This window comes from Pseudochaenichthys georgianus, unplaced genomic scaffold, assembly GCF_902827115.2.
Source record: "Pseudochaenichthys georgianus unplaced genomic scaffold, fPseGeo1.2 scaffold_839_arrow_ctg1, whole genome shotgun sequence".
Classification (NCBI taxonomy): Eukaryota; Metazoa; Chordata; class Actinopteri; order Perciformes; family Channichthyidae; genus Pseudochaenichthys; species Pseudochaenichthys georgianus.
Window position 1 is genome coordinate 39,017 of NW_027263384.1, and position 26,611 is coordinate 65,627.

Here is a 26,611-nt window from a genome sequence, read left to right on the forward strand (position 1 = left end):
TTGTCAACACGAGCTACGGTTTAATGCTACTGAGTGCAGCTTGTGCTAACTGCCCTCATATGCAGGTTAGCTTCCAGTAGTTTCTATGTGTTCGGGACCCCTACTCTGCATCCCATCAGGAAGCAGGTCCTGGTTCTCTTTGGGGCGCTGCTGATCGGACCCTCTGGTTCAAGTCTAACGACGAGGCCTTACTTCTCTGACGGGGTTCAAACGCCACGTGTTCTTAACTCTCCCTGCTTTCCAAGCTGCCTCCCCAACCCCAGGCGTGCATCGTCTCCGCGGGTCCTTCAGGGCGGGGACGCTTGCACAAGGAGCCTCTGCGCTTTATCGTGTTGTCTTTCCAAGCGAATGTAACTGGAGACCTGGTTGATTTGTTCCTGTCGTGATTCCTCTTCTCACCGTGTGGTCGAACCCGCCGTGGGTTTCTTCTTTTGCTCCGAGCAGTAATCCAGCTCTGATTGTGTGTGTTTAAGCGAATGATTATGCAACCCCTCGTTAAGTCTTTCTACTCGAGGAGACGCAGCGACTCCCAGGTTTCTCATCATGAATCCAATCATTCCACTGAGTCGCTTAAAAGTATAATTTGATTCCTAAAATGTTAAGAGACGATTGAATCTCACGTCAGATTGGACGTTTTGAGAAGATGGCGGTGACGCGCCGGTGCTCAGACGCTCACTGGAGTACAGTTTCTTAGAAGTGTGTGCAGGCAACTGGGAAGTGTGTACTTCACCAGAAGCAATACATCTAGCTAACGAGGCTGACGGGGGAAACGGAAAGCCTCGTGTGACGGGAACATTGTCGAATAAAGAGACGATCTGCTGCTGAGAGGCCACGCCTTCATTCAGCTGAGGCCACGCCTTCATTCAGCTGAGGCCACGCCTTCATTCAGCTGAGGCCGCTCTCCTCCGCACAGCAGAGCGCCGTGACCTGAAAACATCTGTCGCGTTGCAAAGAAGCTGATCCTCCTTTTTTACAAATGGCATTAACGTGCGGGGAAGCCGTGAACAAAAGCACCGAGATCCTCGGAGACTCCGGAGTCTTTTCAAAAGGTAGTCGGCTCATTTGAACTCCCCGTTTATTCTCATTTAACTCCCTTTCCTCGTCTCAGTTGCTTCCTCTATTCTGCGACATGTAAAGTCCAATCCGTGCGTTACAGAAAGTGAAACCACTTCCTGTTGAAACGGAGTTACATGTGCAAGGACTGCAGTTAGCATTTCAAAGCTCGTCAGAGAGCGGAACTGAGGACCAGCGAGGATTAGCCCGTCCTTCCTGCTTCGAAGCACGTTAATGCCGCGTGTAAACGGGCGACTTCCTGACCTTTTCCGCCCTGAAAACCTGCTCCACACACCAATCATTCCTGGGGAAGCACTGCCTTTGTCCTCTGTCACTTTTCTAACGTTGATCTCTAACAGAATAAAAGCATTCCATGTTTCACCAAATCTCCGCTTCTTCTTCCTTGTTGTGCTGCTCACGTCCTGCTGAAAACGCCTCCGAGGGAGAGGAAGGTTTCAACACAGTTTGTATCTTTTAGCTGTCGTGATATCACCACAGTTGAATGACAATTAAATAAATAAGAAAAAAACACATTACAGTTTGGCCCCGCCCAGAAAAGCAGCAATAAACATGTTGGGTCCATTTCCACGAGCTGTACGAGAGGATCAGGAGAAACACCAGCCGGTTTAAACCAGTTGCAAGAGAAGGGACTCTTTAAAGGAGAAGGTTGGCATTCAGCACCAAAGCACAGCCACACACAGCAGGTGGTACGGCTGCAGAGTCGTTTAATGAAATGCATCATTTGTGTAAAACGCAGTCACTTCTACACACTTCCAACAGGATTCGTGAAAATCGGACCTATGGTTTTTCCGTAAGCTTGCAATCAAACAAACCCTTGGATACTATCAACTCAATAAGCCCTTTAAAGGAATCAATCTGAGAAGGGAACACACTGTTTGGTTGATCTCCAAACGAAAACACATACAGACAGAAAGTGGCATTAATAATTATATTAACATTATATTACAATATGTTTTAAGGGTTACACGCTAAAGGGATCCAATAATCTAGTCTGTGGATTTTCATGACCGATATGTGCTCTTCGTCTCCCGTCCAGACGTTTAGGGGTTCCACAGGGCGGCTGTTTGGGCCTCCTGGACTTTGGCGTGTTAGCAAACCTAAACATCCCGAGTGTTTAACACGCTACTCACTACACAAACACAAAGAGAGAATCAGACAAAAACAGTCCGTCGTGGATCGATATCCCGCCGAGACGAAGGCTGTCCGACTTTAAAAAGTGTCCAAAATGTCTGGAGATCGTCCTCTGGTGTGAAAGAGCTCTGGAGAGTTGGTACAGTTTGTCCTGAAAGCTGTTCAGCTCTGAAGAGTGTCTGATGTTTAACTGAAGAAGAGACGAGGACCTGCTGAGTCCCGTTTCATCGAGTCTGCGGGGACGAAATATACGGTATTATAGACGCAGTCCACCAATTACAGAGTCAATCAACAAGTGTATTCATATAGCCAATAGCACATGTTACATCTGTCTCCGTGGACTTTACAGGATGAATGCCCTCCGTCTGACAGAGGGGAAAAACCCAGTTAATGGAAGAAAGTCATAAACATATTCATTAAAATTCATATAAAAGTCATACAAAATTATTTAAATAAAGTAATAGCATCATATATAGTTAAATAAAACCTTAAAAGCTCATCGTATCGTAAGTCTTATAAAAGCAATTTAAATGTCATGTAAAATTAATAAATAAAATTAATAAAGTCAAAGCTGTGTGGTTCATAAAAACATGTTCTTACTCAATATCAAGCCACAGCTATTGCTTTTATTTTAAATCGTATAATTTCGGACTTTTGTAGCTGTGAGGAAAATAAATGGCTCAGAGCCTCAGGATACTGACATCTGTATTTTTTAATCTTTCTTTCCTTCTAATTTGTTATTCTTTTCAAAATAACACACTGTTATTTACTCACCAATAACACACAATTATCCTTGCTTTTATTTATTGGTTTAATTCCATAATCTCGGTCTTTTTTGGCGTCCGTCAGGAACTGAATTTCAAAATAAAAATAACAGAAACAGACGTAGGCCTATAAGGGACATTTCGAGATTGTCAACATTTCTGAGTTTAGGACGGCTGAAGACACTACACTACCCATAATCCCCAGCTATCGTATAGGACTACAGTCCCCGTGATTAATCTTCAAGGTCTGGGATTGGATGTTGGAGTGGCAGTGCGCCAAGGTTACAGCGTCAAACAGCTGTGTGAAATGGAACGAAACCACGCCAGACTCCAAAACTGGAATCGAACGCCCCCCAGAACTACACACTACACTATTGTGTTTCGCAAAATGTTCTATGGGACGTCTCGACTGAACGTTTTCGTTTTTCCCACAATTAGAAGTTGCCAGTATTAAACACATTGGTGTTATCAAATGTAAAACATATAATTAATAAATGGGTGAACATCGCTTGTGTCCATAATGCGCAGCATTAATATATAGCATTAATATATACCCACATGACAGCTCATTGCTACTTTGTAATTCTACTCCACTACAATTCAGAGGTTAACCTGGTATGTTTACTCCACTGCATTTATTTGAGTTACTTTGCAGATTCTGATTAATGATGTGAAATATAAACAACCCTTAAATCAGACTTTAGTTACACCTGAGTACAATGAGATATTTGATAGTTGGTGCTTGAGAAGACTAAACATTTATCTGCAATTGACATGAATGGAAACGAGTAATAAAGTATATTCATTACTCGTTATTCTCTACTAATTAAAGACTGTATATTATGGCTATTTTGCACATCCCTTTCAAGATTTCAAAGGTTTATTGACATATCATACACAACTACGGTGTAGTTATGCAATGAATGAAAAACTTGGGTCACAGGTTCCTCAACAGTGCATTACAAGACATCTATCAACATGTGTGTACCTCCACCATTACACTGTCATATTCTGCACATTTCTTATTCTATCTACATAAGAGTATAATTAATGTGTATAATATCAGTTGAAATAAGTGCTTCAACATAGTTAACATTGCAGGAAAGCAATATATTAGACGTTAAGTACTTTGTCAGGCTTAATATTTATCTGTAGATAGATACCCCCAAAGACCTTAATCTGTTATTTAATGTTTAAATAAAGGTTAATCCGCTTTTCTGTTTTGCACCTCCTCCTATTAATATCTGTGTACATCCTGCACTAAACTGTTTTATTGTAGAGATCACTTACAGTATCTTCTTGATTTTTTATATTCTATATTTATACTTTCCCCCTATGAAAGTATGTACTCTTAATATTTTTTTAATCAAATATAACACATAAAAACAATAATTCAATAACGTGCTTTAACCACTAGGCGGTGCACACAAGGTACACACAGACACTTGTATGTACAACATCTGAAGATGTGTAGTTTTATTCATGCTTTCACATAATTTTACAGCATATTGCTATACTATTTCAGAATCAGTATTTACATTCAAAGAAAATCAGTAATATCTTTGAAAACGACAGTCCTTCTCTATCAGCTGTGCACCGTTACGGTGTAAATATAACCTATCTATGAACTAGATCAAATGTAAAAGTCAGCTGAATTAGTGTTGATACGGCAAGGAGACGTATTGTGTGAAGAGAAATTGAAGATGTTGTTTAATTGTTGATATATTTATGATCCACGTCAAGTATTCAGTTTCGTCGCCATTTCTTCCAGTTTTTCCAAAGGTCTTCTCATCAGGGCTCTCTAAATAAAGAACTACGGCAGATCTGTAATATGTAATGCAGCCGAACCGAGTATTACAATGCCGTTATGTGATGACTTTCAAAGAGAAAAGCAAGAGCACTCGGAATTAAGTATTTTATTCTTTTCAAATGTTTTCCGGATTTCATATAATATAAACATCAAATCCCAGCATGCATTGCGGCTAACACATCCAATCAGCGAGCTTAAAACCATAGCTGAGGATCTTGGGTAATCGCTCGAAATGCCTACGTCTGTTTCCGGTTATTTTTATTTTGAAATTCAGTTCCTGACGGATGCCGAAAAAGCCCGAGATTATGGAATTAAACCAATAAATAAAAGCAAGGATAATTGTGTGTTATTGGTGAGTAAATAACAGTGTGTTATTTTGAAAAGAATAACAAATTAGAAGGAAAAAAAGATTTAAAAAATACAGATTTCAGTATCCTGAGGCTCTGAGCCCCATTTATTTTCCTCACAGCAACAAAAGTCCGAAATTATACGATTTAAAATAAAAGCAATAACTGTGGCTTGATATTGAGTAAGAACATGTTTTTATGAACCACACAGCTTCCGGTCTCCCACGACCCGACCGGAGAAAAAGACGTGCTGCAGCCTGCAGGCACGAAACACGTTACCAGTAGAAATACATTGCTTTAAAATCGTGCTGTGCAACACGAAATGCCGTGAGACTGGGTTGAATTGTCGTATGAAAAGGTCATTAAAAAAAGTCATAGCATCATATGTAGTACAAAAAAATAACCCTTAAAAGCTCATAGTATTTTGAGTCTTAAAAAAGTCAGATTCAAAGTCATTCAGAAACATAAACAAGTCATTCAAAGGCCCAATCCCAAACCACGCCCTACACCCCCCCTACACAGTGGCCATTTCTCAATCTCGAGGATACCGGCTTCCAAGCCAATATTTCAAGGATGCTACGTCATCGAGTGCCGCCGAAGGACTGTTCCAATCTCCAGCACACTTGGAATTCCACCGAGGCCGCGTCCTTGGTTTGGGGGAAATTTCGAGGCTGCACATGGGTAGACTTCGCGTCCTTAAAATCCCCACAATGCTTTGCGCACGGACTAATTTCAAAAACCCTTGCGGAGAATGGCTGAACCGACGCAGCACACATTGAAATGTAAGTGTAGTGGCGTAGAGCACGTGTTGGTAAATATGTGACTTTGTTAAATGTGTTATCACCAAAGATGTGTTCCTGAAAGTAAAGCGAGTTCATAATTAGATAGACATCGTGAGGGATTTATTTTCGGTTCAGTTTATGTTGAAACCGTTAGAGAGTGGCGCACTTGTTAGCCTGTTCCATTCTTCTTCGTTTTCCGAAGCCGTGGCTTGGAAGCATGCTTGCTTCGTTTCTGAAGGAAGTGACTTGGAAGTACGCGACTACCAAGCCAGCATCCTCGAGATTGAGAAACGGCCACTAACTCCGTGGAGTGCCACTCGCAGCTCCACGAGGCTCCTCCTGTCCTGGGAGGGAGCACAGCAGCACGCGTTGGGACGGCCCCCCCGCTCTCCGCACAAACAGGAAGTGTCTCCTCCCCTCTCTCCGCACAAACAGGAAGTGCCGCCCCCCCCTCTCTCCGCACAAACAGGAAGTGTGGCCCCCCCTCTCTCCGCACAAACAGGAAGTGCGGCCTCCCCTCTCTCCGCACAAACAGGAAGTGCCTCCTCCCCTCTCTCCGGCACAAACAGGAAGTGCCGCCCCCCCTCTCTCCGCACAAACAGGAAGTGCGGCCTCCCCTCTCTCCGCACAAACAGGAAGTGCCTCCTCCCCTCTCTCCGGCACAAACAGGAAGTGCCGCCCCCCCTCTCTCCGCACAAACAGGAAGTGCGGCCTCCCCTCTCTCCGCACAAACAGGAAGTGCCTCCTCCCCTCTCTCCGGCACAAACAGGAAGTGCCTCCTCCCCTCTCTCCGCACAAACAGGAAGTGCCGCCCCCCCCTCTCTCCGCACAAACAGGAAGTGTGGCCCCCCCTCTCTCCGCACAAACAGGAAGTGCGGCCTCCCCTCTCTCCGCACAAACAGGAAGTGCCTCCTCCCCTCTCTCCGGCACAAACAGGAAGTGCCTCCTCCCCTCTCTCCGCACAAACAGGAAGTGCCTCCTCCCCTCTCTCCGCACAAACAGGAAGTGCCTCCTCCCCTCTCTCCGGCACAAACAGGAAGTGCCTCCTCCCCTCTCTCCGCACAAACAGGAAGTGCCTCCTCCCCTCTCTCCGCACAAACAGGAAGTGCCTCCTCCCCTCTCTCCGGCACAAACAGGAAGTGCCCCCTCCCCTCTCTCCGCACAAACAGGAAGTGCCTCCTCCCCTCTCTCCCGCACAAACAGGAAGTGCCTCCTCCCCTCTCTCCGCACAAACAGGAAGTGCCTCCTCCCCTCTCTCCGGCACAAACAGGAAGTGCCTCCTCCCCTCTCTCCGGCACAAACAGGAAGTGCCGTAACTGTTTGTAACAGCGGTTTCAAATCAGCTTCTCTGAGACAAAAAGTTTAAATGAATAACTCAAATAAAACTCCAAACATCTTTCATTGTGTGTCAAAGCTCTTTTAGTTTTAACCTGATGTTTATCAGCTTCTCAGTTTTTGCAACGGTTTGTAAATAAACACAACTTTATAATAAAACGCAGACATTTACCTTTTTCTACGAAACACAGTTTGATCCTAACTAAGTTCAAACATGAGGTCGTTATCATCGCAGTCTCCCTGACCACACAGCGTGACTCCGGTCGGGTAGAGGAGGCGTGTGGCGCAGTGGATAGAGCGTTGGTGTTGGGATTAGGGGGTCACAGGTTCAAACCCCACTGCAGCCAGCTTGTCGTTGTGTCCCTGAGACGCCAACCCCAACGTGCTCCTGTGGGGATCGTCCTCAGTGCTGAGTGGCTTTGGATCAAAGCGTCTAACAAGGTGACATGTGAGGTAGAGACCGGTCTCCAGGCAGCACCGCTCCACACTCGTTGGTTTGGAACAGCCCTTAATGTGGCGGACGGGCAGACTGAGGGGGAGGGTGTAGGGGTTAGTGTGTAGGGGTTAGTGTGTAGGGGTTAGTGTGTAGGGGTTAGTGTGTAGGGGGCGGTTTGGGTCAAGTCATAAGAAAAGGTTCCTAGTATCGTGATTCTTATAAAAGTAATATCATATCTCGTAGAGAAACGTGTCGCACCACGCTCTCAGCTCTCAGCTCTGGTTTTTAAATCGAAGCGGAGTGAGCTCGATGTTCTGATTGCACGAGGCGCTTCAACAAACGTACCTGTTGTGTTATTCTTAGGTGTCGTCCAATCAGATGCTTCGCTTTAACTGGAGAGTCCTGAGAGGGCGGGGCTGTCTCTGTGTCTGGAAGAGAGAGGAAGTGAGGAGTGAGAGAGGAAGTGAGAGAGGAAGTGAGGAGTGAGAGAGGAAGTGAGGAGTGAGAGAGGAAGTGAGAGAGGAAGTGAGGAGTGAGAGAGGAAGTGAGGAGTGAGAGAGGAAGTGAGAGGAGTGAGAGAGGAAGTGAGAAGTGAGAGAGGAAGTGAGGAGTGAGAGAGGAAGTGAGGAGTGAGAGAGGAAGTGAGAGAGGAAGTGAGGAGTGAGAGAGGAAGTGAGAAGTGAGAGAGGAAGTGAGGAGTGAGAGAGGAAGTGAGGAGTGAGAGAGGAAGTGAGGAGTGAGAGAGGAAGTGCAGCTGCAGCTCTTTGAGTGAGGAGAGATTCAGAAATACAGAACACCTGCTCTAACGGCAAAGTGCTGAAGAGCTGCAGAGAAAGCAGCAGGACACTCACACGAGGAGGAGATGAGGAAATACTCCAGAGTTAAAATAGGGAAAAAAAGTAGGAAGTGAACGACATGCTTCCTGATGAATTCATCTTCATCGCTGGGAGAAGCATTTTGAAATGTTCTAATGGAGCCGGCATTAGAGAGAGGAACCAGGAGGTGAGTCAGCATGTCTCCACTTCCTGTTCCCTCTCTCAGAGCCAATGGGATCTCTCCGTAGGGTTTAGGAGACTATCTGAACTAAGGTCTGAGGTCGAGACGCATCGAAGAGACGGATCACGTTTTGTTCGAGGACATTAATCCATCAGCAGAGTGGACGTGTCTGAGAAACGATGGTTGTTACCAAGCGGCTGAACAGGACTACAGAAGTCGTGGAGGTCGTTGTACGTCATTACGCCGAACACATATCTTAGGGGCCTGTGGCTCAGGGGTATAGTGCGCTAATTTCGGATCAGGAGAGCATGTCGTTGGACCCCGAGTTGCTGTGCTTTCGTCTTTATCCTCCACGTGTTGCCGGGCAGAATCAGATCAAACCGCAGGGGGCGGCTCACTGTTTACTGTTTACTGCTCACTGTTGCAGGATTACACCAAACAGAGTTAATCATAGGTGGTAAATCCATCTCCCCCAAAAACCAGACTGAAAAGCTGCTTCAGGGAGGAGGAGAATGTTGAAGGGTGAAATATACAGGGTCCAGAGTGAAGAGGATATATATCAGTATGTAGTGTCTCTACTTTAAAGAGTCCTCTCCTGCTGATGTTCAGGTGTATACCAGTATGTAGTGTCTCTACTTTAAAGAGTCCCCTCCTGTTGATGTTCAGGTGTATATCAGTATGTAGTGTCTCTACTTTAAAGAGTCCCCTCCTGCTGATGTTCAGGTGTATATCAGTATGTAGTGTCTCTACTTTAAAGAGTCCTCTCCTGCTGATGTTCAGGTGTATATCAGTATGTAGTGTCTCTACTTTAAAGAGTCCTCTCCTGCTGATGTTCAGGTGTATATCAGTATGTAGTGTCTCTACTTTAAAGAGTCCTCTCCTCTGATGTTCAGGTGTATATCAGTATGTAGTGTCTCTACTTTAAAGAGTCCTCTCCTCTGATGTTCAGGTGTATATCAGTATGTAGTGTCTCTACTTTAAAGAGTCCTCTCCTGCTGATGTTCAGGTGTATATCAGTATGTAGTGTCTCTACTTTAAAGAGTCCTCTCCTGCTGATGTTCAGGTGTATATCAGTATGTAGTGTCTCTACTTTAAAGAGTCCTCTCCTGCTGATGTTCAGGTGTATATCAGTATGTAGTGTCTCTACTTTAAAGAGTCCTCTGCTCCTGATGTTCAGGTGTATATCAGTATGTAGTGTCTCTACTTTAAAGAGTCCTCTCCTGCTGATGTTCAGGTGTATATCAGTGTGTAGTGTCTCTACTTTAAAGAGTCCTCTCCTGCTGATGTTCAGGTGTATATCAGTGTGTAGTGTCTCTACTTTAAAGAGTCCTCTCCTGCTGATGTTCGGGTGTATATCAGTATGTAGTGTCTCTACTTTAAAGAGTCCTCTCCTGCTGATGTTCAGGTGTATATCAGTATGTAGTGTCTCTACTTTAAAGAGTCCTCTGCTGCTGATGTTCAGGTGTATATCAGTGTGTAGTGTCTCTACTTTAAAGAGTCCTCTCCTGCTGATGTTCAAGTGTATATCAGTGTGTAGTGTCTCTACTTTAAAGAGTCCTCTGCTGCTGATGTTCAGGTGTATATCAGTATGTAGTGTCTCTACTTTAAAGAGTCCTCTCCTGCTGATGTTCAGGTGTATATCAGTATGTAGTGTCTCTACTTTAAAGAGTCCTCTCCTGCTGATGTTCAGGTGTATATCAGTATGTAGTGTCTCTACTTTAAAGAGTCCTCTCCTACTGATGTTCAGGTGTATATCAGTATGTAGTGTCTCTACTTTAAAGAGTCCTCTCCTACCTGCAGAAGTCTGGATTCAGGTCACAAACACTCTGGCAGGGAAGTCCGTCCACTGACAGGAAACCAGGTTCACAAACACACCGAGCTTCTTTCATCCTGCCGCTCAGAACGCAGCGAGAGAACTCCTCACAGGCCAGGAACTTACAGGGATCCGCCTGATCCGCTGAGGAAGAGGAGAGAAGAAGTACTTTATTGATCCTGCATTGCAGCAGCATAAAGAAAATATATTGAACATTAGAGAAATTAAAAGAGTATCTCAAAGAGAAATAAAAGCTAGTCCATCCATTACTGTAACAAGAATCTGATAAAATAACCCTGTGCTAAATATTATGCTACTGCTGTAATCAACCCACTACCACACTGTTTCCTGAAAATGGTTGACTTTTTAAGAATTTTGACTTTTTTTAAAGAATTTTTACTTTCTTTTAAGAATTTGACTTTTTTGTCTAAGTTTAATATTTTTCAGAATTTCACTTTTTTTAAAGAATCTTGACTTTTTAAAGAATTTCACTTTTTTTTTAAAGAATTTCACTTTTTTCAAATAATTTTGAATTTTTTCAAAGAATTTGCCTTTTTTAAGAATTTCACTTTTTTTAAGAATTTTGACTTTTTGTTAAAGAATTTTGACTTTTTTTAAATACATTTTGACTTGTTTTTAAAGAATTAACTCATAGTGGAAATACAAATGTACAGTAACAAAATATACAGCAGGATATTAAATAATAATTAAACCAATATTGGACTCGTTTGGATCCAATCAGAAATAAAATAGCAATACATGTGGAAATGCAAACTACAGTAACAAAATATAAAGCAGGTTATAAAACGGACAAGTCAAATCAAGCAATCTGATTGGTTCTTAGCCGTGATATACTGAGCGTATACCACGGGTAGAATTGTAAATTACTTTTCACAACGAGTCAGTATCCCTCCGCGCCTGATAAAAACAGTATACGGTTGGGCTGAAAAGTTCAAACTGGAACAAGAAAGCGGCGGAGAAGTAACGGGGCAGAAACCCTCCTTGTTCCGCAGCGGTCCAGACATAGACATCAAACGGCTAAACATATCCAGTGTGCAGTTCCTTTGGCATCAGGGCAGGGATATCTAGATGCTTCCCAAGGTCTGACATCATGAAGTGTGCTACTTTTAAAGCAAGCAACAATGTTTTCAAATCTGTAATCAAAGAGGTCCGCAAAAACACTATCGACCAATCAGATTGCTTGATTTGACTTGTCAGTTTTATAAATATATTTACATTTCTTCCGTTACGGAACAAACTTACAAAGCTTAAGATGGAAACATTTAAGATTAACTTGGACCTCCGGGGGGTCTTAGTGGAGGAGTGGATTGAGCAGTGCCTATCTCCAGAGAGCCCCTAAACGACGACATGCAGAGCTCCGTGAAGAGCAGGCAGACCAGCTGGAGAGGTGCCACCATTCAAAAGCTTTCTGATGGGGTCTTGAACCAAAGCAGAGACATGATGAGCGTTAGTGGCCACAGGTGCGAAAGCTCTCTCCAGAGCTGCTGGAAGCCGAGTCTCGGGGACCGGAGAAAGTGGAGCAATATTCTCTCCACGCCGAGCGACAGCCAGAACAACCTCAGCCTCAACAAGTGACCTCGTAAGCATGCTGCTGATGCCGGACAGGTTTTCAGTGGGCTGCACAATAAACGGCAACAAACACATGAATGTAAATAAATAGCCAAATAATGGATCAACGCTCTCTGTCTAATATGTTCGCTAGCTGTTAGTGTTGTTGCATAGCAACCACCTCGCACTATGTTTCGTGCAGAAGGCAACGGAGGGACTCTTTTATTTTGAACATCATTATTTACTAATAAAAACTATTTAAATTAGAGTGTGTATTTTTCTTCCATATTGCCACACTTGGTAACCGCTTCACGTCGGGCCTGACAAACTACACCTCAGTCCTGACAAACTACACCTCAGTCCTGACAAACTACATCTCAGTCCTGACAAACTACACCTCAGTCCTGACAAACTACACATCAGTCCTGACAAACTACAGTCCTGACAAACTACACATCAGTACTGACAAACTACATCTCATTCCTGACAAACTACACCTCAGTCCTGACAAACTACAGTCCTGACAAACTACACCTCAGTCCTGACAAACTACAGTCCTGACAAACTACAGTCCTGACAAACTACACCTCAGCCCTGACAAACTACACCTCAGTCCTGACAAACTACATCTGAGTCCAGACAAACTACACCTCAGTCCTGACAAACTACACATCAGTCCTGACAAACTACACCTCAGTCCTGACAAACTACACATCAGTCCTGACAAACTACACCTCAGCCCTGACAAACTACACCTCAGTCCTGACAAACTACATCTGAGTCCAGACAAACTACACCTCAGTCCTGACAAACTACACATCAGTCCTGACAAACTACACGTCAGTCCTGACAAACTACACGTCAGTCCTGACAAACTACAGTCCTGACAAACTACAGTCCTGACAAACTACACATCAGTCCTGACAAACTACAGTCCTGACAAACTACAGTCCTGACAAACTACATCTCAGTCCTGACAAACTACACGTCAGTCCTGACAAACTACAGTCCTGACAAACTACAGTCCTGACAAACTACAGTCCTGACAAACTACACATCAGTCCTGACAAACTACAGTCCTGACAAACTACAGTCCTGACAAACTACACATCAGTCCTGACAAACTACAGTCCTGACAAACTACAGTCCTGACAAACTACACCTCAGTCCTGACAAACTACAGTCCTGACAAACTACACCTCAGTCCTGACAAACTACAGTCCTGACAAACTACACCTCAGCCCTGACAAACTACATCTCAGTCCTGACAAACTACACATCAGTCCTGACAAACTACACCTCAGTCCTGACAAACTACAGTCCTGACAAACTACATCTCAGTCCAGACAAACTACATCTCAGTCCAGACAAACTACATCTCAGTCCTGACAAACTACATCTCAGTCCTGACAAACTACAGTCCTGACAAACTACATCTCAGTCCTGACAAACTACATCTCAGTCCAGACAAACTACATCTCAGTCCTGACAAACTACACATCAGTCCTGACAAACTACAGTCCTGACAAACTACATCTCAGTCCAGACAAACTACATCTCAGTCCAGACAAACTACATCTCAGTCCTGACAAACTACATCTCAGTCCTGACAAACTACAGTCCTGACAAACTACATCTCAGTCCTGACAAACTACATCTCAGTCCAGACAAACTACATCTCAGTCCTGACAAACTACATCTCAGTCCTGACAAACTACACATCAGTCCTGACAAACTACAGTCCTGACAAACTACCTCTCAGTCCTGACAAACTACACATCAGTCCTGACAAACTACAGTCCTGACAAACTACAGTCCTGACAAACTACCTCTCAGTCCTGACAAACTACAGTCCTGACAAACTACACCTCAGTCCTGACAAACTACCTCTCAGTCCTGACAAACTACAGTCCTGACAAACTACACCTCAGTCCTGACAAACTACACATCAGTCCTGACAAACTACAGTCCTGACAAACTACAGTCCTGACAAACTACACCTCAGCCCTGACAAACTACACCTCAGTCCTGACAAACTACAGTCCTGACAAACTACATCTCAGTCCTGACAAACTACACCTCAGTCCTGACAAACTACAGTCCTGACAAACTACATCTCAGTCCAGACAAACTACATCTCAGTCCAGACAAACTACAGTCCTGACAAACTACCTCTCAGTCCTGACAAACTACAGTCCTGACAAACTACAGTCCTGACAAACTACACCTCAGCCCTGACAAACTACATCTCAGTCCTGACAAACTACAGTCCTGACAAACTACAGTCCTGACAAACTACATCTCAGTCCAGACAAACTACATCTCAGTCCAGACAAACTACATCTCAGTCCTGACAAACTACAGTCCTGACAAACTACCTCTCAGTCCTGACAAACTACAGTCCTGACAAACTACAGTCCTGACAAACTACACCTCAGCCCTGACAAACTACATCTCAGTCCTGACAAACTACAGTCCTGACAAACTACAGTCCTGACAAACTACACCTCAGCCCTGACAAACTACATCTCAGTCCTGACAAACTACACCTCAGTCCTGACAAACTACAGTCCTGACAAACTACATCTCAGTCCTGACAAACTACATCTCAGTCCTGACAAACTAGACATCAGTCCTGACAAACTACATCTCAGTCCAGACAAACTACATCTCAGTCCAGACAAACTACATCTCAGTCCTGACAAACTACACATCAGTCCTGACAAACTACAGTCCTGACAAACTACAGTCCTGACAAACTACACCTCAGCCCTGACAAACTACACCTCAGTCCTGACAAACTACCTCTCAGTCCTGACAAACTACACCTCAGCCCTGACAAACTACACCTCAGTCCTGACAAACTACCTCTCAGTCCTGACAAACTACACCTCAGTCCTGACAAACTACAGTCCTGACAAACTACATCTCAGTCCTGACAAACTACACCTCAGCCCTGACAAACTACACCTCAGTCCTGACAAACTACCTCTCAGTCCTGACAAACTACACATCAGTCCTGACAAACTACAGTCCTGACAAACTACACCTCAGTCCTGACAAACTACACATCAGTCCTGACAAACTACAGTCCTGACAAACTACATCTCAGTCCTGACAAACTACACCTCAGTCCTGACAAACTACCTCTCAGTCCTGACAAACTACACATCAGTCCTGACAAACTACAGTCCTGACAAACTACACCTCAGTCCTGACAAACTACACATCAGTCCTGACAAACTACAGTCCTGACAAACTACACCTCAGTCCTGACAAACTACACATCAGTCCTGACAAACTACAGTCCTGACAAACTACATCTCAGTCCTGACAAACTACACATCAGTCCTGACAAACTACACCTCAGTCCTGACAAACTACAGTCCTGACAAACTACATCTCAGTCCTGACAAACTACATCTCAGTCCAGACAAACTACATCTCAGTCCTGACAAACTACACCTCAGTCCTGACAAACTACCTCTCAGTCCTGACAAACTACACATCAGTCCTGACAAACTACAGTCCTGACAAACTACACCTCAGTCCTGACAAACTACCTCTCAGTCCTGACAAACTACACATCAGTCCTGACAAACTACAGTCCTGACAAACTACACCTCAGTCCTGACAAACTACAGTCCTGACAAACTACACCTCAGTCCTGACAAACTACACATTTCACAATTATATATCTGTGTAAACATTACAGATATCAATGTGTCTTAACTTTAAAAGCTTACATTTGAAGCGATAAAATGTGTGTTGCCAAATGGATGCCCTGGAATCCAGAAGGTACAAATAAAATGGACGTCTTTTGTATTTTTCAACATATTTCCATACATTTTTGTAGTCCTAAAACCCTGAAATGACACCTAGTCTGGAAGTCAATGGTTTACTGGATATGTTTTTGGTTGCTAGCCTGAAGCAAGGTCTGTGGTTAACACAAGCTGATGAGATGTTAATGGTTTCAAACTGTATCCATGAATATATTACGCATGCTAGAAGCGCGCTGCATGTACAGTGTGTTGCATACAGATATATTACTGGCAGTATTTTATGACCTCCTGCAGAAACGTGATATCTTTCCTTGGTTTCTCTGCTGCTCGCTCCTCGTCTGTATTACTGTTATTGCTGCTCTATAATGTCCTGCACAGTCCCCCTGTGTGTTGGAGGATTTGACTAACACTCCTAATTACTGAGTCTGTCTGAATGTGTCTGCATATTTCTGAGGAGAATATTACAACACACCGCTGTGAGAGGCATGCGGAGACATCGCAGTAACAATGGGACATTTATGAGATGCTAGCTTGTGTTTTATCACACACACGTTTCATCAGGCTCTACACTGTATATTGCAGCTGTATCATGAGCTGTGCTGAAAGTCAAACGGAATGCTATAAGAGGAAAACTGGCAGCCTAGCAAATGTGCAATTAGTAGAAAATGGTCATGAAGTGAAGTGAAGTCATGTGACCGTGCTGTAGTTCCTTTATAGCCTAACATTAGCCACCTTTAGCTTAACGGTGGCGACGTGAAGTCATGTGACCGTGCTGTAGTTCCTTTATAGCCCAACATTAGCCTCCTTTAGCTTAGCGGTGGTGATGTGAAGTCATGTGACCGTGCTGTAGTTCCTTTATAGCCCAACATTAGCCGCCTTTAGCTTAGCGGTGGTGACATGAAGTCATGTGACCGTGCTGTAGTTCCTTTATAGCCCAACATTAGCCACCTTTAGCTTAGCGGTGGTGACGTGAAGTCATGTGACCGTGCTGTAGTTCCTTTATAGCCCAACATTAGCCACCTTTAGCTTAGCGGTGGTGACGTGAAGTCATGTGACCGTGCTGTAGTTCCTTTATAGCCCAACATTAGCCTCCTTTAGCTTAGCGGTGGTGACGTGAAGTCATGTGACCGTGCTGTAGTTCCTTTATAGCCTAACATTAGCCACCTTTAGCTTAGCGGTGGCGACGTGAAGTCATGTGACCGTGCTGTAGTTCCTTTATAGCCCAACATTAGCCTCCTTTAGCTTAGCGGTGGTGACGTGAAGTCATGTGACCGTGCTGTAGTTCCTTTATAGCCCAACATTAGCCACCTTTAGCTTAGCGGTGGTGACGTGAAGTCATGTGACCGTGCTGTAGTTCCTTTATAGCCCAACATTAGCCACCATTAGCTTAGCGGTGGTGACGTGAAGTCATGTGACCGTGCTGTAGTTCTTTTATAGCCTAACATTAGCCTCCTTTAGCTTAGCGGTGGTGACGTGAAGTCATGTGACCGTGCTGTAGTTCCTTTATAGCCCAACATTAGCCTCCTTTAGCTTAGCGGTGGTGACGTGAAGTCAAAAATCATTAAAAGGGTGTTAAAACGGGGTGTTTTGGTCTCAGAAGTGTAATAAGTGTGTGTGCACGTACCTGGCTCCACGTCCAGAGAGTGTGTGTCGATCTGGATGTGCAGGTGCTTCATGGCGTCGGAGCAGAACTCCTCCAGGACGCATGTCACGGCCTCAGTGATGTTGTATGGCACGGAGCGGGAGAACTTCACCTTGCTGTTCACCACCACGCTGCCCCGCCTGAAGTTCAGGATCTCCAGCTTCTTGAAGCCCGTCAGGTTGGCCTGCAGGTACGGCATCAGCTAGAGGAAGCAGACAGGAACATCCTCAGAGGTGTAAAGTACATTTACTCAAGTACTGTACTTAAAGGTCTTACATTATGGGTCACATATACAAATAAATAAAAAACATGTCTATGATGTGTTTTGCTCAAAATACCAAACAGCATTTTAGCCTCATATCCCTCTGTTTCAGCTGTTACTAAAGTGATGATTCTGGGTCAGTAGCTTAAAAAAAAAAAAAGATATACCAAGATACTCAGCTAAATGCTGCCGTGAATAAACTGCATATCATGTTACAAACCACATCAAGCATCATTTCTGAAACAGGATGGAGCTCAAACTCTTTCTCTCTCTCAGGTTTACCACCAGGTGACTTCCTTTTGACTTCCTGCTTCCTCACACACTCTCCAGCACAGGTTAGCTCTGAGTGTTAGCATGCTAATGGAAACACAGACCATATTACTTCCAGAACACGTCTCATTGTTTCTGACAGCAACGTTTCTGATTGGCCCGTGGGTCTAAAGCCCGCCCACATTTCAGTAATGTCGTCATGACGCAGCAAATCTGGATCAGCTCCGTTGTTCCCCGTTTTTAGAGATGTGGGTACGGAGGAGAAGAGAGAGGGGTTTGTTTCTGACACTTTGAGAGTCTCCGGACACACGGGGACACACCGGGGGGACACACCGGGGGGACACACCGGGGACACATGGTGATGCATAAAAGATATCAAAAACCTTCAAGTACAATTTAGAGGTACTTGTACTTTACTTGAGTATTTCCATTTGATGCTACTTTGTACTTCTACTCCACTTCAGTTCAGAGGTAATTGGTGTACTTTTACTTTAAAAGCCATCCTCTCGTTATATTTGTTTTGTTTGTTTAAACCTGCGCCATGTTGGCCATTTGGTTTAGTTAAAGGCTGCCTGTAGGCCTTTCTAATGTGAGTTTCAATAAACCATTTTTATCTTGATTTATCACAACTGCTTTTATGTTGCTTTTCCTTTTTTCCCGTAACATGGAGCAGCATTTTTTCCAGTGTTGAGATCCTTTGGACGGAAGAAGCTGTTCAACATCTGACTGAACTTTGTCAAAACGCCCCATCTGTTTCACATAAGCTGAAGAGCTTAGTCATGCAAGGACGATATTAGTAGGAGATTATAACGTTTCCTAAAAACTCCTGGATTGAGGAAATAAACAAGGGAAGATTGAAAACCATGCTTCCCTTGTAATGTAGCTATGAAACAGCACTTAAACATTTGATATGCTGTAAATGAATACCTAAAAATACACAATCATCTGTAAATACCACGAACAAGCCTAACTCCAGCACTGAGAAAACTATGGAAAAGGCGACGAATAAAAAAACCTGTAAATATAGTTTTAGGTGGATTACATCGTCTCATCATAAATCCTACCTTTATCTCTTCAGTTTGAACACAGCTCAACTCGTAAAGAACATATTGCCTCTCCTGCAAAGTGACAATGAAACGGTTGATAAAATGTTCGATGCAGTAAAAGAGAGCACTATAAATTACAGAGTCCCTGAACTCATCTTCACTTCATCTCAACCGGAAGTCGTAAAAACGTCAAGCTTCAAATGTGTTCTTTTGTTACTCTGCAATAAAACCATAAAAACAATCCATACAAATATATGATGCCGTAAATGTATAAGAAGGCCTGGTCAGAAATGGAAAGTAACTAAGTCTCTACTTTAAAGAGTCCTCTCCTGCTGATGTTCAGGTGTATATCAGCATGTAGTGTCTCTACTTTAAAGAGTCCTCTCCTGCTAATGTTCAGGTGTATATCAGTATGTAGTGTCTCTACTTTAAAGGCAAGGCAAGGCAAGGCCAGTTTATTTATATAGCACTTTTCGACGCAGGGTAATTCAAAGTGCTTTACAAAAAAGAAATGAAAGACATTAAGCATTAAAAAAGAAAAGCTAATAAAATAAACATTAAGGAAAAATACATGGATAAAAGTTACAGTGCAGTCTAAAATATGAATAGTTCAATTAAACATTACAAGAAAAAGTACATGGATAAAAGTTACAGTGCTAATAAAATAAACATTAAGGAAAAATACATGGATAAAAGTTACAGTGCAGTCTAAAATATGATTTAATTTAGACACACTTTCTTCACCATATTTTGCTCGCATGACATCCACAATCGGACCCTCAGGAGGCTGTACACACCCCCTCCCCTGCTTTGCTTCCATAACAAAGTCGATGCCAGGTATTCCAAATATCTCTGCTTTCGAGCAGTCCCTCTCATAAATGTCATGGAGTTTAATTACGTTTAGAAAAAGTACATGGATAAAAGTTACAGTGCAGTTTAAGATATGAAAAGTTCAATTAAAAGCAGCGACAAAAAGAAAAGTCTTCAGCCTGGATTTAAAAGTAGTCAGAGCTGCAGCCGACCTGCAGGTTTCTGGGAGTTTGTTCCAGATGGTTGGAGCATAATAACTGAACGCTGCTTCTCCATGTTTAGTTCTGACTCTGGGGACAGAAAGCTGACCAGTCCCTGAAGACCTGAGAGATCTGTCTCTGGGGACAGGAAGCTGACCAGTCCCTGAAGACCTGAGAGTTCTGTCTCTGGGGACAGGAAGCTGACCAGTCCCTGAAGACCTGAGAGATCTGGATGGTTCATAGTTTAGCAGGAGGTCAGTAATGTATTTTGGGCCTAAACCATTCAGTGCTTTATAAACCAGCAGCAGTATTTATAAATCTATTCTTTGACACACAGGAAGCCAGTGTGAAGACTTCAGAGCAGGAGTGATGTGATCCACTTTCTTAGTGTCAGTGAGGACTCGAGCAGCGGCGTTCTGAATCAGCTGCAGCAGCGTTCTGAATCAGCTGCAGCTTCCTAATAGAGTTTTTAGTGAGACCTGTGAAGACACCATTGCAGTAGTCGAGTCTACTGAAGATAAAAGCATGGACAAGTTTTTCCAGATCCTGCTGTGACATTAGTCTTTTAATCCTAGATATGTTCTTTAGGTGATAGTAGGTTGATTTAGTAACTGTTTTAATGTGACTGTTGAAACTCAGGTCCGAGTCCATGACTACACCTAGATTTCTGTCTATCTGTTGTTTTGAACATTGCACACTGAAGCTCAGCGCTAACTTTTAAACGTTCTGCCTTGGCTCCAAAGACCATTACCTCAGTTTTATCTTTGTTTAATTGGAGAAAGTTCTGACACATCCAGTCATTGATTTGTTCAATGCACTTACTCAGTGTTTGAATTGGAGCATCGTCTCCTGGTGAAATTGTTACGTACATTTGTGTGTCATCTGCATAGCTATGGTAACTTATTTTGTTGTTCTTCATTATCTGAGCCAGTGGTAGCATGGTAGCATAAAGAGTCCTCTCCTGCTGATGTTCAGGTGTATATCAGTATGTAGTGTCTCTACTTTAAAGAGTCCTCTCCTGCTGATGTTCAGGTGTATATCAGTATGTAGTGTCTCTACTTTAAAGAGTCCTCTCCTGCTGATGTTCAGGTGTATATCAGTATGTAGTGTCTCTACTTTAAAGAGTCCTCTCCTGCTGATGTTCAGGTGTATATCAGTATGTAGTGTCTCTACTTTAAAGAGTCCTCTCCTGCTGATGTTCAGGTGTATATCAGTATGTAGTGTCTCTACTTTAAAGAGTCCTCTCCTGCTGTTGTTCAGGTGTATATCAGTATGTAGTGTCTCTACTTTAAAGAGTCCTCTCCTGCTGATGTTCAGGTGTATATCAGTATGTAGTGTCTCTACTTTAAAGAGTCCTCTCCTGCTAATGTTCAGGTGTATATCAGTATGTAGTGTCTCTACTTTAAAGAGTCCTCTCCTGCTGATGTTCAGGTGTATATCAGTATGTAGTGCCTCTACTTTAAAGAGTGCTCTCCTGCTGATGTCTAGGTGTATATCAGTATGTAGTGTCTCTACTTTAAAGAGTCCTCTCCTGCTGATGTTCAGGTGTATATCAGTATGTAGTGTCTCTACTTTAAAGAGTCCTCTCCTGCTGATGTTCAGGTGTATATCAGTATGTAGTGTCTCTACTTTAAAGAGTCCTCTCCTGCTGATGTTCAGGTGTATATCAGTATGTAGTGTCTCTACTTTAAAGAGTCCTCTCCTGCTGATGTACAAACAGATGAGGAAAGTTTATATTACTGTGAGATTCTGTGGCTTCAAATGATGTTGATGGATGATCTCGTTCGCTAACAGACGTCAGACAGCTGCATATTAAGGGAACACATCTCAATAAAATCTAATTTATCAAGCACGGGTACCGCTCCCCCGCACATCACAAATATTTACGGTCATTGTTGAATGATGCAGCAACAGGAAATGGTTTTATAGCTGGCATCTTGCTATGACGAATATATCAGTGGCTGCCGCTGATGTGATTATGTTGTTGACTAAGAGATGAACAACAGTTTCCTTCGCCACATTTCTTCACATCTCGTCTCCTCAAGGTCACCTCAGAGATCTCATCAGACATGAGCATCTTTTCAAATCCAGTTAATCTCCCCAAACCTCCAGCTACCTTTCTGCACAGCGAGCAAATTAAAGTCTCCATATTTGCTGCTTTCTCTAAATCCCAGCAGGCCGGACGTAATTACCTCTATTGATGCAGTTAGCAAACAGTTCAGCAAAACGAATCTACTGGGAGAAAGTCTCTTCTTTCTCCTACGAGGCGATATATTGTCCTGAGCAGATTTATATATATATCTTTGAGATAATTACTGAGTGTTTCAGCGTTTTAACTCAGTTTCCACCGCTGTCAGCGATAAACAGCAGCAGGGAGAAAGGAAGAGGTTTTATTTCACGGATTTAAAGCAATTTATTTCTGCATTAATATGCCTAGCAGGAGAGGACTCTTTAAAGTAGAGACACTACATACTGATATACACCTGAACATCAGCAGGAGAGGACTCTTTAAAGTAGAGACACTACATACTGATATACACCTGAACATCAGCAGGAGAGGACTCTTTAAAGTAGAGACACTACATACTGATATACACCTGAACATCAGCAGGAGAGGACTCTTTAAAGTAGAGACACTACATACTGATATACACCTGAACATCAGCAGGAGAGGACTCTTTAAAGTAGAGACACTACATACTGATATACACCTGAACATCAGCAGGAGAGGACTCTTTAAAGTAGAGACACTACATACTGATATACACCTGCACATCAGCAGGAGAGGACTCTTTAAAGTAGAGACACTACATACTGATATACACCTGAACATCAGCAGGAGAGGACTCTTTAAAGTAGAGACACTACATACTGATATACACCTGAACATCAGCAGGAGAGGACTCTTTAAAGTAGAGACACTACATACTGATATACACCTGAACATCAGCAGGAGAGGACTCTTTAAAGTAGAGACACTACATACTGATATACACCTGAACATCAGCAGGAGAGGACTCTTTAAAGTAGAGACACTACATACTGATATACACCTGAACATCAGCAGGAGAGGACTCTTTAAAGTAGAGACACTACATACTGATATACACCTGAACATCAGCAGGAGAGGACTCTTTAAAGTAGAGACACTACATACTGATATACACCTGAACATCAGCAGGAGAGGACTCTTTAAAGTAGAGACACTACATACTGATATACACCTGAACATCAGCAGGAGAGGACTCTTTAAAGTAGAGACACTACATACTGATATACACCTGAACATCAGCAGGAGAGGACTCTTTAAAGTAGAGACACTACATACTGATACGCACCTGAACATCAGCAGGAGAGGACTCTTTAAAGTAGAGACACTACATACTGATACACACCTGAACATCAGCAGGAGAGGACTCTTTAAAGTAGAGACACTACATACTGATATACACCTGAACATCAGCAGGAGAGAACTCTTTAAAGTAGAGACACTACCTACTGATATACACCTGAACATCAGCAGGAGAGGACTCTTTAAAGTAGAGACACTACATACTGATATACACCTGAACATCAGCAGGAGAGGACTCTTTAAAGTAGAGACACTACATACTGATATACACCTGAACATCAGCAGGAGAGGACTCTTTAAAGTAGAGACACTACATACTGATATACACCTGAACATCAGCAGGAGAGGGACTCTTTAAAGTAGAGGCACTACATACTGATATACACCTGAACATCAGCAGGAGAGGACTCTTTAAAGTAGAGACACTACATACTGATATACACCTGAACATCAGCAGGAGAGGACTCTTTAAAGTAGATACACTACATACTGATATACACCTGAACATCAGCAGGAGAGGACTCTTTAAAGTAGAGACACTACATACTGATATACACCTGAACATCAGCAGGAGAGGACTCTTTAAAGTAGAGACACTACACACTGATATACACCTGAACATCAGCAGGAGAGGACTCTTTAAAGTAGAGACACTACACACTGATATACACCTGAACATCAGCAGGAGAGGACTCTTTAAAGTAGAGACACTACATACTGATATACACCTGAACATCAGCAGGAGAGGACTCTTTAAAGTAGAGACACTACATACTGATATACACCTGAACATCAGCAGGAGAGGACTCTTTAAAGTAGAGACACTACATACTGATATACACCTGAACATCAGCAGGAGAGGACTCTTTAAAGTAGAGACACTACATACTGATATACACCTGAACATCAGCAGGAGAGGACTCTTTAAAGTAGAGACACTACATACTGATATACACCTGAACATCAGCAGGAGAGGACTCTTTAAAGTAGAGACACTACATACTGATATACACCTGAACATCAGCAGGAGAGGACTCTTTAAAGTAGAGACACTACATACTGATATACACCTGAACATTAGCAGGAGCGGACTCTTTAAAGTAGAGACACTACATACTGATATACACCTGAACATCAGCAGGAGAGGACTCTTTAAAGTAGAGACACTACATACTGATATACACCTGAACATCAGCAGGAGAGGACTCTTTAAAGTAGAGACACTACATACTGATATACACCTGCACATCAGCAGGAGAGGACTCTTTAAAGTAGAGACACTCCATACTGATATACACCTGAACATCAGCAGGAGAGGACTCTTTAAAGTAGAGACACTACATACTGATATACACCTGAACATCAGCAGGAGAGGACTCTTTAAAGTAGAGACACTACATACTGATATACACCTGAACATCAGCAGGAGAGGACTCTTTAAAGTAGAAACACTACATACTGATATACACCTGAACATCAGCAGGAGAGGACTCTTTAAAGTAGAGACACTACATACTGATATACACCTGAACATCAGCAGGAGAGGACTCTTTAAAGTAGAGACACTACATACTGATATACACCTGAACATCAGCAGGAGAGGACTCTTTAAAGTAGAGACACTACATACTGATATACACCTGAACATCAGCAGGAGAGGATTATTCCTTCATATATTCTTGCACAGTTTCTTCTTGCAGTATTTGTTTCTGTGCATTGCTGAAGACGCCTGGGATGTAAGCATTTCATTCAGCACTAAAGTCTTTGAATCTTGTTAAATCATTAGATATTTCCTTCTATCTGCGATCCATATGCAGCGTTAGCCTTTATTTAAAACTGTGGGGTAAATGTTAACACAATACCTGCAGACACGCGGGAAAACACATCGTGGAGGTTTTCTTTTAAGTTTCTCTGTGGTGTAAACTTTACCCTGGCAGTGGTCTCTCTGTGGTTCACTCGCAGTGATGTGTGGGGGGATAGGGACTTGGTTCTGTAATGACCTCTCTGGGGAGCGTGGGGATACAGAACAACACCAGTTTACAGCAGCAGGACATTCATCACAAAGATACACCTTACTTTTGCACGGCACTTAAAGGGTGACGTTGGTGTTTTCTCATGTGTCTGTGTCTCAGTGACTAATGGGGAATGAGCTATTGTGCAAACATGACAAATATAATCCAGTGTAGGACAAATACATGATCAACAGAGCACAAATAAAGTGTGTAAACTGTAAATCTTAAAAATAAATGGCTTCAAGGAATCATTTATTCCTTATAGCTACTTATATAGCTTTAAATTGTGCAGACCTCCTTTACGCCCTCCGTGAGTAATGGGGAAAGCCATTTTTAAAATGTGGCCAATTCCACAAAAAGCCAATGGGATTCCTCCATTGGCTTTTAGATTAATGCAGAACTTAATCTCAAACAAACATTTATGATATTGTTTAGCAGGATAGTCTCCACATATTAACACCACTTTATGATTTCTGAAGCTATAAAGGAACTACGGCACGGTCACATGACTTCACGTCACCACCGCTAAGCTAAAGGTGGCTAATGTTGGGCTATAAAGGAACTACAGCACGGTCACATGACTTCACGTCACCACCGCTAAGCTAAAGGTGGCTAATGTTGGGCTATAAAGGAACTACAGCACGGTCACATGACTTCACGTCACCACCGCTAAGCTAAAGGTGGCTAATGTTGGGCTATAAAGGAACTACAGCACGGTCACATGACTTCACGTCACCACCGCTAAGCTAAAGGTGGCTAATGTTAGGCTATAAAGGAACTACAGCACGGTGACATGACTTCATGTCACCACCGCTAAGCTAAAGGTGGCTAATGTTGGGCTATAAAGGAACTACAGCACGGTCACATGACTTCATGTCACCACCGCTAAGCTAAAGGTGGCTAATGTTGGGCTATAAAGGAACTACAGCACGGTCACATGACTTCACGTCACCACCGCTAAGCTAAAGGTGGCTAATGTTGGGCTATAAAGGAACTACAGCACGGTCACATGACTTCACGTCACCACCGCTAAGCTAAAGGTGGCTAATGTTGGGCTATAAAGGAACTACAGCACGGTCACATGACTTCACGTCACCACCGCTAAGCTAAAGGTGGCTAATGTTGGGCTATAAAGGAACTACAGCACGGTCACATGACTTCACGTCACCACCGCTAAG

At 43.1% G+C, this 26,611-nt stretch overlaps 1 protein-coding gene across 1 annotated transcript; it reads right to left on the bottom strand.

Annotated features, from left to right (window-relative positions):
• Positions 1-1,761: 1,761 nt before the first annotated feature.
• On the bottom strand, positions 1,762-19,167 carry LOC117444570 (interphotoreceptor matrix proteoglycan 1-like). Its single transcript, XM_034080041.2, has 5 exons — positions 19,078-19,167; positions 17,464-17,683; positions 10,470-10,632; positions 8,025-8,107; positions 1,762-2,438 (listed from the first exon to the last, which is right to left on the bottom strand). The coding sequence occupies exons 2-4, from the start codon at positions 17,678-17,680 to the stop codon at positions 8,068-8,070; spliced, it is 420 nt and encodes a 139-aa protein (XP_033935932.1). The 5' UTR covers positions 17,681-17,683; positions 19,078-19,167; the 3' UTR covers positions 1,762-2,438; positions 8,025-8,067.
• Positions 19,168-26,611: the final 7,444 nt, after the last annotated feature.